Consider the following 10546-nt stretch of genomic DNA (forward strand, 5'->3'; position numbering starts at 1 on the left):
TCAAAGCAACATCAATGAATCATTAACGTCGGACGGTGACGTGTCGAGAAATCTGACAAAACAATTCATGAAAGAAGGTTTAATTCTTTTATTTTCATTGTTATCAATTTTCAATTCTCGGCATAAATTCGTAGCACAGAATAGAACATACATTTCAATTTTGAACTAATTCAGTTCATAGTACTGGGTATAATGTAATTATCAACAATTTTCATATCTACAATACATGTACATTGTTTTAAACATCCGTACACATGATATAAATGAGCTCTACAACAGTAAGCAGAAATGTATATTGGTTGTAAGAAACGTCATGTACGGCTCAGTATACACTCAATAGTCCAAATTTGTACGTCATTTTTAGTATCATGGAGTTACCTCCCTTTGCATATTACAGAAACTATGGTAACTGAAAACGGTAAATTAGCATCTTTCCTGAAATTATAGTTCATGTTTGAGTTATACAGGTATAGTTGATTAGTTATGAAAGTAAATCCTTACATGTATACATATCTATAAGCAACATACAATTACATTAACAGTAGAGAATTAAAAATTGGGTAAACTAAAAATTTCCCCTGATTTTTTACACAACTGCCATGGTTACCAACCCGAAAAAAACGTTAAATTGCAAAAAATACTACTAATTCCAAACTAATATTACCACTTTAAAGGAGGAATTTATTTCTGAATACTTGTCTTATAGTTAACAACACTGTCATGGTGACAAATTACTTAGGTTTCAGAAATGTCCAACTCGGAACGCATTTACAACATGACCACGTATAGACACTAGGGAAATTTCGCTTCCTGTAAAGCTAGTCATTGGTGTGTAGACGCAGATTAGAGACAGCCAAAATAGTTATCTCCGACACAATGCAAAAAATGCTGTTTTTAAAAAGTATGCAACCCCACAATGTCCAATTTAATATGACAACACCAATTTTAGCATAGACATTTTATTTATTTTCTAATTAAAACCGTTATAGTGGTGTAATCTAATGAACAAAAATATCACCCATGGCCGCACCGAAAAACTGTGCACTATTACCTTACTACATTCGTGTGTGCTTGAAATTTTCGTCAATTATATGAAATACAGTGAAAATATGCGTATTAGTGAACCTTAAGAATGGCTATTGTTCACATGAAATTATTTTTAGATTCGAATAAGGGACAATTTTCAGAGAAATATGCGTATACATATGGAGGTACTCAGCTTTTTCTTTTATTAATTTCCTAATGGTTTTTATTGTCTATATTTTTATGCGTATTTCGAGGTACTATGTGCTTTTTTGGGAAAATGTTAGCCCTAAAAAGGGCTGTTTGTGTGGCCCTAGAAAGGGCCGTTTAAGGTGGAGATATAATCAGAGTACAAGGTACTCTATATCCGAGATGAACTCCGGTGGAACTGTGAACTCTGTGGCAAAGACGTGAGGGCCGATGTTGTAGAGCCGGAAGCCAGCATTGAGGAACCTTCTAACGTCAATATGGACCAGCACTTCCGCACCAGCTCTGACGTAGTTGGGACAGTCGGTGAAATCGACATACGGGCAGCGATTGCGGTCCAGTCCATACCTGAGGACAGACTCTATATCTCTGGCTTTCATCCCGTGGACAAAGAACGTGAGATTCTCGCCAGAACGGACAGGAATGCCAATCTTTGGTAACCGGATGTTGACGCTGTGTCCGTAGGAGGCTCGTATCCATTTGTGGTTGTCGGAGTACACCAATCGCTGTTTGTCGTTGGTAGGGAACACCAATTCATCCAACATGGCCTTGGACAGCCGGAAGTGACGTAAAATGTGACTGGTTGGGACAAACGCGGTCTCGTCGTCACGCCAGGCGTTTCGGTCATGTCGTAGACGTTTGACAACAGCTTTGCTCTTCTTGGTCGACATCTTTCTGCTCAGTCGGGAATTCATGTTGAATGTAAAGTTGGTGATTTTCGCTTCGATTTTATAGCCATAATCACTGGAAATGAAAAGAAGGAAAGGCGTGGTCATGTGATGAAATCGAGATTTGATTGGCTGAGCGTTTTTACCACCCGAATCTAATTGTTAGTTTTGTACATTTGTACACACGCACACACGGTGGTATTGAGTTCCTCCCTTGTACAAACACACGGTAATTTACCTAAACGGGTCCTTTGATTACACCACCTGCGCAAACATCGCTGTCTCCAGGTATTGATATAGTACAATGTATACATGTATGTATCGATAGTGTAACTACCCCCGGGCCTTGATGGCTTCACTTGCACTAACACATCTTAGTCCAGCGTCCTTTAATTATGTTAATGGTTATTCACATCAAAGCAACATCAATGAATCCTTAACGTCGGACGGTGACGTGTCGAGAAATCTGACAAAACAATTCATGAAAGAAGGTTTAATTCTTTTATTTTCATTGTTATCAATTTTCAATTCTCGGCATAAATTCGTAGCACAGAATAGAACATACATTTCAATTTTGAACTAATTCAGTTCATAGTACTGGGTATAATGTAATTATCAACAATTTTCATATCTACAATACATGTACATTGTTTTAAACATCCGTACACATGATATAAATGAGCTCTACAACAGTAAGCAGAAATGTATATTGGTTGTAAGAAACGTCATGTACGGCTCAGTATACACTCAATAGTCCAAATTTGTACGTCATTTTTAGTATCATGGAGTTACCTCCCTTTGCATATTACAGAAACTATGGTAACTGAAAACGGTAAATTAGCATCTTTCCTGAAATTATAGTTCATGTTTGAGTTATACAGGTATAGTTGATTAGTTATGAAAGCAAATCCTTACATGTATACATATCTATAAGCAACATACAATTACATTAACAGTAGAGAATTAAAAATTTGGTAAACTAAAAATTTCCCCTGATTTTTTACACAACTGCCATGGTTACCAACCCGAAAAAAACGTTAAATTGCAAAAAATACTACTAATTCCAAACTAATATTACCATTTAAAGGAGGAATTTATTTCTGAATACTTGTCTTATAGTTAACAACACTGTCATGGTGACAAATTACTTCGGTTTCAGAAATATCCAACTCGGAACGCATTTACAACATGACCACGTATAGACACTAGGGAAATTTCGCTTCCTGTAAAGCTAGTCTTTGGTGTGTGTAGACGTAGATTAGAGACAGCCAAAATAGTAATCTCCGACACAATGCAAAAAATATTGTTTTTAAAAAGTATGCAACCCCACAATGTCCAATTTAATATGACAACACCAATTTTAGCATAGACATTTTATTTATTTTCTAATTAAAACCGTTATAGTGGTGTAATCTAATGAACAAAAATATCACCCATGGCCGCACCGAAAAACTGTGCACTATTACCTTACTACATTCGTGTGTGCTTGAAATTTTCGTCAATTATATGAAATACAGTGAAAATATGCGTATTAGTGAACCTTAAGAATGGCTATTGTTCACATGAAATTATTTTTAGATTCGAATAAGGGACAATTTTCAGAGAAATATGCGTATACATATGGAGGTACTCAGCTTTTTCTTTTATTAATTTCCTAATGGTTTTTATTGTCTATATTTTTATGCGTATTTCGAGGTACTATGTGCTTTTTTGGGAAAATGTTAGCCCTAAAAAGGGCTGTTTGTGTGGCCCTAAAAAGGGCCGTTTAAGGTGGAGATATAATCAGAGTACAAGGTACTCTATATCCGAGATGAACTCCGGTGGAACTGTGAACTCTGTGGCAAAGACGTGAGGGCCGATGTTGTAGAGCCGGAAGCCAGCATTGAGGAACCTTCTAACGTCAATATGGACCAGCACTTCCGCACCAGCTCTGACGTAGTTGGGACAGTCGGTGAAATCGACATACGGGCAGCGATTGCGGTCCAGTCCATACCTGAGGACAGACTCTATATCTCTGGCTTTCATCCCGTGGACAAAGAACGTGAGATTCTCGCCAGAACGGACAGGAATGCCAATCTTTGGTAACCGGATGTTGACGCTGTGTCCGTAGGAGGCTCGTATCCATTTGTGGTTGTCGGAGTACACCAATCGCTGTTTGTCGTTGGTAGGGAACACCAATTCATCCAACATGGCCTTGGACAGCCGGAAGTGACGTAAAATGTGACTGGTTGGGACAAACGCGGTCTCGTCGTCACGCCAGGCGTTTCGGTCATGTCGTAGACGTTTGACAACAGCTTTGCTCTTCTTGGTCGACATCTTTCTGCTCAGTCGGGAATTCATGTTGAATGTAAAGTTGGTGATTTTCGCTTCGATTTTATAGCCATAATCACTGGAAATGAAAAGAAGGAAAGGCGTGGTCATGTGATGAAATCGAGATTTGATTGGCTGAGCGTTTTTACCACCCGAATCTAATTGTTAGTTTTGTACATTTGTACACACGCACACACGGTGGTATTGAGGTCCTCCCTTGTACAAACACACGGTAATTTACCTAAACGGGTCCTTTGATTACACCACCTGCGCAAACATCGCTGTCTCCAGGTATTGATATAGTACAATGTATACATGTATGTATCGATAGTGTAACTACCCCCGGGCCTTGATGGCTTCACTTGCACTAACACATCTTAGTCCAGCGTCCTTTAATTATGTTAATGGTTATTCACATCAAAGCAACATCAATGAATCATTAACGTCGGACGGTGACGTGTCGAGAAATCTGACAAAACAATTCATGAAAGAAGGTTTAATTCTTTTATTTTCATTGTTATCAATTTTCAATTCTCGGCATGAATTCGTAGCACAGAATAGAACATACATTTCAATTTTGAACTAATTCAGGTCATAGTACTGGATATAATGTAATTATCAACAATTTTCACATCTACAATACATGTACATTGTTTTAAACATCCGTACACATGATATAAATGAGCTCTACAACAGTAAGCAGAAATGTATATTGGTTGTAAGAAACGTCATGTACGGCTCAGTATACACCCAATAGTCCAAATTTGTACGTCATTTTTAGTATCATGGAGTTACCTCCCTTTGCATATTACAGAAACTATGGTAACTGAAAACGGTAAATTAGCATCTTTCCTGAAATTATAGTTCATGTTTGAGTTATACAGGTATAGTTGATTAGTTATGAAAGTAAATCCTTACATGTATACATATCTATAAGCAACATACAATTACATTAACAGTAGAGAATTAAAAATTTGGTAAACTAAAAATTTCCCCTGATTTTTTACACAACTGCCATGGTTACCAACCCGAAAAAAACGTTAAATTGCAAAAAATACTACTAATTCCAAACTAATATTACCACTTTAAAGGAGGAATTTATTTCTGAATACTTGTCTTATAGTTAACAACACTGTCATGGTGACAAATTACTTAGGTTTCAGAAATGTCCAACTCGGAACGCATTTACAACATGACCACGTATAGACACTAGGGAAATTTCGCTTCCTGTAAAGCTAGTCTTTGGTGTGTAGACGCAGATTAGAGACAGCCAAAATAGTAATCTCCGACACAATGCAAAAAATATTGTTTTTAAAATGTATGCAACCCCACAATGTCCAATTTAATATGACAACACCAATTTTAGCATAGACATTTTATTTATTTTCTAATTAAAACCGTTATAGTAGTGCAATCTTATGAACAAAAATATCACCCATGGCCGCACCGAAAAACTATTACCTTACTACATTCGTGTGTGCTTGAAATTTTCGTCAATTATATGAAATACAGTGAAAATATGCGTATTAGTGAACCTTAAGAATGGCTATTGTTCACATGAAATTATTTTTAGATTCGAATAAGGGACAATTTTCAGAGAAATATGCGTATACATATGGAGGTACTCAGCTTTTTCTTTTATTAATTTCCTAATGGTTTTTATTGTCTATATTTTTATGCGTATTTCGAGGTACTATGTGCTTTTTTGGGAAAATGTTAGCCCTAAAAAGGGCTGTTTGTGTGGCCCTAGAAAGGGCCGTTTAAGGTGGAGATATAATCAGAGTACAAGGTACTCTATATCCGAGATGAACTCCGGTGGAACTGTGAACTCTGTGGCAAAGACGTGAGGGCCGATGTTGTAGAGCCGGAAGCCAGCATTGAGGAACCTTCTAACGTCAATATGGACCAGCACTTCCGCACCAGCTCTGACGTAGTTGGGACAGTCGGTGAAATCGACATACGGGCAGCGATTGCGGTCCAGTCCATACCTGAGGACAGACTCTATATCTCTGGCTTTCATCCCGTGGACAAAGAACGTGAGATTCTCGCCAGAACGGACAGGAATGCCAATCTTTGGTAACCGGATGTTGACGCTGTGTCCGTAGGAGGCTCGTATCCATTTGTGGTTGTCGGAGTACACCAATCGCTGTTTGTCGTTGGTAGGGAACACCAATTCATCCAACATGGCCTTGGACAGCCGGAAGTGACGTAAAATGTGACTGGTTGGGACAAACGCGGTCTCGTCGTCACGCCAGGCGTTTCGGTCATGTCGTAGACGTTTGACAACAGCTTTGCTCTTCTTGGTCGACATCTTTCTGCTCAGTCGGGAATTCATGTTGAATGTAAAGTTGGTGATTTTCGCTTCGATTTTATAGCCATAATCACTGGAAATGAAAAGAAGGAAAGGCGTGGTCATGTGATGAAATCGAGATTTGATAGGCTAATTGTTAGTTTTGTACATTTGTACACACGCACACACGGTGGTATTGTGTTCCTCCCTTGTACAAACACACGGTAATTTACCTAAACGGGTCCTTTGATTACACCACCTGCGCAAACATCGCTGTCTCGGTTATTGATATAGTACAATGAATACATGTATGTATCGATAGTGTAACTACCCCCGGGCCTTGATGGCTTCACTTGCACTAACACATCTTAGTCCAGCGTCCTTTAATTATGTTAATGGTTATTCACATCAAAGCAACATCAATGAATCATTAACGTCGGACGGTGACGTGTCGAGAAATCTGACAAAACAATTCATGAAAGAAGGTTTAATTCTTTTATTTTCATTGTTATCAATTTTCAATTCTCGGCATAAATTCGTAGCACAGAATAGAACATACATTTCAATTTTGAACTAATTCAGTTCATAGTACTGGATATAATGTAATTATCAACAATTTTCATATCTACAATACATGTACATTGTTTTAAACATCCGTACACATGATATAAATGAGCTCTACAACAGTAAGCAGAAATGTATATTGGTTGTAAAAAACGTCATGTACGGCTCAGTATACACCCAATAGTCCAAATTTGTACGTCATTTTTAGTATCATGGAGTTACCTCCCTTTGCATATTACAGATACTAAGGTAACTGAAAACGGTAAATTAGCATTTTCCCTGAAATTATAGTTCATGTTTGACTTATACAGGTATAGTTGATTAGTTATGAAAGTAAATCCTTACATGTATACATATCTATAAGCAACATACAATTACATTAACAGTAGAGAATTAAAAATTTGGTAAACTAAAAATTTCCCCCGATTTTTTACACAACTGTCATGGTTACCAACCCGAAAAAAACGTTAAATTGCAAAAAATACTACTAATTCTAAACTAATATTACCACTTTAAAGGAGGAATTTATTTCTGAATATTTGTCTTATAGTTAACAACACTGTCATGGTGTCAAATTACTTAGGTTTCAGAAATGTCCAACTTGGAACGCATTTACAACATGACCACGTATAGACACCAGGGAAATTTCGCTTCCTGTAAAGCTAGTCGTTGGTGTGTAGACGCAGATTAGAGACAGCCAAAATAGTAATCTCCGACATAATGCAAAAATGTTGTTTTTAAAAAGTATACAACCCCACAATGTCCAATTTAATATGACAACACCAATTTTAGCATAGACATTTTATTTATTTTCTAATTAACACCGTTATATTGGTGTAATCTAATGAACAAAAATAGCACCCATGGCCGCACCGAAAAACTGTGCACTATTACCTTACTACATTCGTGTGTGCTTGAAATTTTCGTCAATTATATGAAATACAGTGAAAATATGCGTATTAGTGAACCTTAAGAATGGCTATTGTTCACATGAAATTATTTTTAGATTCGAATAAGGGACAATTTTCAGAGAAATATGCGTATACATATGGAGGTACTCAGCTTTTTCTTTTATTAATTTCCTAATGGTTTTTATTGTCTATATTTTTATGCGTATTTCGAGGTACTATGTGCTTTTTTGGGAAAATGTTAGCCCTAAAAAGGGCTGTTTGTGTGGCCCTCAAAAGGGCCGTTTAAGGTGGAGATATATTCAGAGTACAAGGTACTCTATATCCGAGATGAACTCCGGTGGAACTGTGAACTCTGTGGCAAAGACGTGAGGGCCGATGTTGTAGAGCCGGAAGCCAGCATTGAGGAACCTTCTAACGTCAATATGGACCAGCACTTCCGCACCAGCTCTGACGTAGTTGGGACAGTCGGTGAAATCGACATACGGGCAGCGATTGCGGTCCAGTCCATACCTGAGGACAGACTCTATATCTCTGGCTTTCATCCCGTGGACAAAGAACGTGAGATTCTCGCCAGAACGGACAGGAATGCCAATCTTTGGTAACCGGATGTTGACGCTGTGTCCGTAGGAGGCTCGTATCCATTTGTGGTTGTCGGAGTACACCAATCGCTGTTTGTCGTTGGTAGGGAACACCAATTCATCCAACATGGCCTTGGACAGCCGGAAGTCACGTAAAATGTGACTGGTTGGGACAAACGCGGTCTCGTCGTCACGCCAGGCGTTTCGGTCATGTCGTAGACGTTTGACAACAGCTTTGCTCTTCTTGGTCGACATCTTTCTGCTCAGTCGGGAATTCATGATGAATGTAAAGTTGGTCATTTTCGCATCGATTTTATAGGCATAATCACTGGAAATGAAAAGAAGGAAAGGCGTGGTCATGTGATGAAATCGAGATTTGATTGGCTGAGCGTTTTTACCACCCGAATCTAATTGTTAGTTTTGTACATTTGTACACACGCACACACGGTGGTATTGAGGTCCTCCCTTGTACAAACACACGGTAATTTACCTAAACGGGTCCTTTGATTACACCACCTGCACAAACATCGCTGTCTCCAGGTATTGATATAGTACAATGTATACATGTGTGTATCGATAGTGTAACTACCCCCGGGTCTTGATGGCTTCACTTGCACTAACACATCTTAGTCCAGCGTCCTTTAATAATGTTAATGGTTATTCACATCAAAGCAACATCAATGAATCATTAACGTCGGACGGTGACGTGTCGAGAAATCTGACAAAACAATTCATGAAAGAAGGTTTAATTCTTTTATTTTCATTGTTATCAATTTTCAATTCTCGGCTTAAATTCGTAGCACAGAATAGAACATACATTTCAATTTTGAACTAAACCAGTTCATTCAGTATAATGTAATTAACAACAATTTTCATATCTACAATACATGTACATTGTTTTAAACATCCGTACACATGATATAAATGAGCTCTACACAGAATAGAACATACATTTCAGTTATGAAATAATTCAATTCATAGTACTGGGTATAATTAATTATCAACAATTTTCATATTATAATACATGTACATTGTTTTAAACATCCGTACACATGATATAAATGAGCTCTACAACAGTAAGCAGAAATGTATATTATTAATGATAATGAAACGTTTCCTTATATCTGTTACATTTAACTATAAAATGAAATTGATGTTCTAAGTCACTGCTGTCACATAAAGTGCAATAGTTATCATTCTTTTCTTTATTTCTTTCACAGTAGAATTTCCGATAGATTTTGTAATAAACTCTGAAAACTGTCCTAACCGACATATCTATATAGGGAACATTTGGGAAATGAATTTATCTTTCCACTACACTCTTGTTTAAAGATATCGAACAATCTAGTTTTAATAATGTTTATGGGATAATCAGGTGTAAAAGTCTCCTCATAAAGTACTCCACACCCTATCTAAAAAGTTCATCTCTCACACTTGCAGTCATTCGCTTCCGTTTGCTATCATACCTTGGTAACAAGCTTGTAAAACTAAAGTTATCAGAATGCTTTATTTTCATCTAATACTTAATTATACGAACCTTTCTGATAATTTCCGGAGGCACTCTATCTAGTTCTTGGTAGACCATAACATTTGAAGCAGATTTCTTTACCCCTAATATCTTTTACAATAACTTACATGTAGTTTCTGGTGCTTATGTAAACCCCAGATTTTCAGCTCTTTAATTTAATATACTACAAACATATGTGTCAAAAACAAACGTGAAGTCGTGTTTTGAAATTAAAGTGATCTTTACAGATATATATGCAGGGAACAGTGTTTTTCTACCTTGCATAGCTATTTCTGTTTTATCAAATTTACCTTTGAAATGAAGTAAAACTCCCAAGTAATTAAATTCATCTACATTTTCTAAAACACATCCATTAAAACACCATTTATCTTCCTCTCGTAACACCTACCTAAATACACCGTGAAATACCAGGAGATATTTTATAAGCAATTGTGTATTTGACATTGAAAAAATCAACATACCCACTG

The 10546-nt window shown here is 37.2% G+C and overlaps 4 protein-coding genes across 4 annotated transcripts; all 4 read right to left on the minus strand.

Annotated features, from left to right (window-relative positions):
- Window positions 1–1367: 1367 nt before the first annotated feature.
- Window positions 1368–1925, minus strand: LOC132555792 (probable RNA 2'-phosphotransferase). The gene has a single exon (XM_060220156.1). The coding sequence runs from the start codon at window positions 1923–1925 to the stop codon at window positions 1368–1370; it is 558 nt and encodes a 185-aa protein (XP_060076139.1).
- Window positions 1926–3680: 1755 nt separating this feature from the next.
- LOC132555793 (probable RNA 2'-phosphotransferase) lies at window positions 3681–4238 on the minus strand. The gene has a single exon (XM_060220157.1). It carries the CDS (start codon window positions 4236–4238, stop codon window positions 3681–3683), a length of 558 nt encoding a protein of 185 aa, XP_060076140.1.
- A 1747-nt stretch (window positions 4239–5985) lies between these two features.
- LOC132555795 (probable RNA 2'-phosphotransferase) lies at window positions 5986–6543 on the minus strand. Its single transcript, XM_060220158.1, has one exon. The coding sequence runs from the start codon at window positions 6541–6543 to the stop codon at window positions 5986–5988; it is 558 nt and encodes a 185-aa protein (XP_060076141.1).
- A 1729-nt stretch (window positions 6544–8272) lies between these two features.
- On the minus strand, window positions 8273–8851 carry LOC132555796 (probable RNA 2'-phosphotransferase). Its single transcript, XM_060220159.1, has one exon. The coding sequence runs from the start codon at window positions 8849–8851 to the stop codon at window positions 8273–8275; it is 579 nt and encodes a 192-aa protein (XP_060076142.1).
- Between the last annotated feature and the right edge of the window lie 1695 nt (window positions 8852–10546).

This window comes from Ylistrum balloti, unplaced genomic scaffold (assembly GCF_031769215.1).
Source record: "Ylistrum balloti isolate Yb309-2 unplaced genomic scaffold, AGI_CSIRO_Ybal_v1 Utg370516, whole genome shotgun sequence".
Taxonomy (NCBI): domain Eukaryota; kingdom Metazoa; phylum Mollusca; class Bivalvia; order Pectinida; family Pectinidae; genus Ylistrum; species Ylistrum balloti.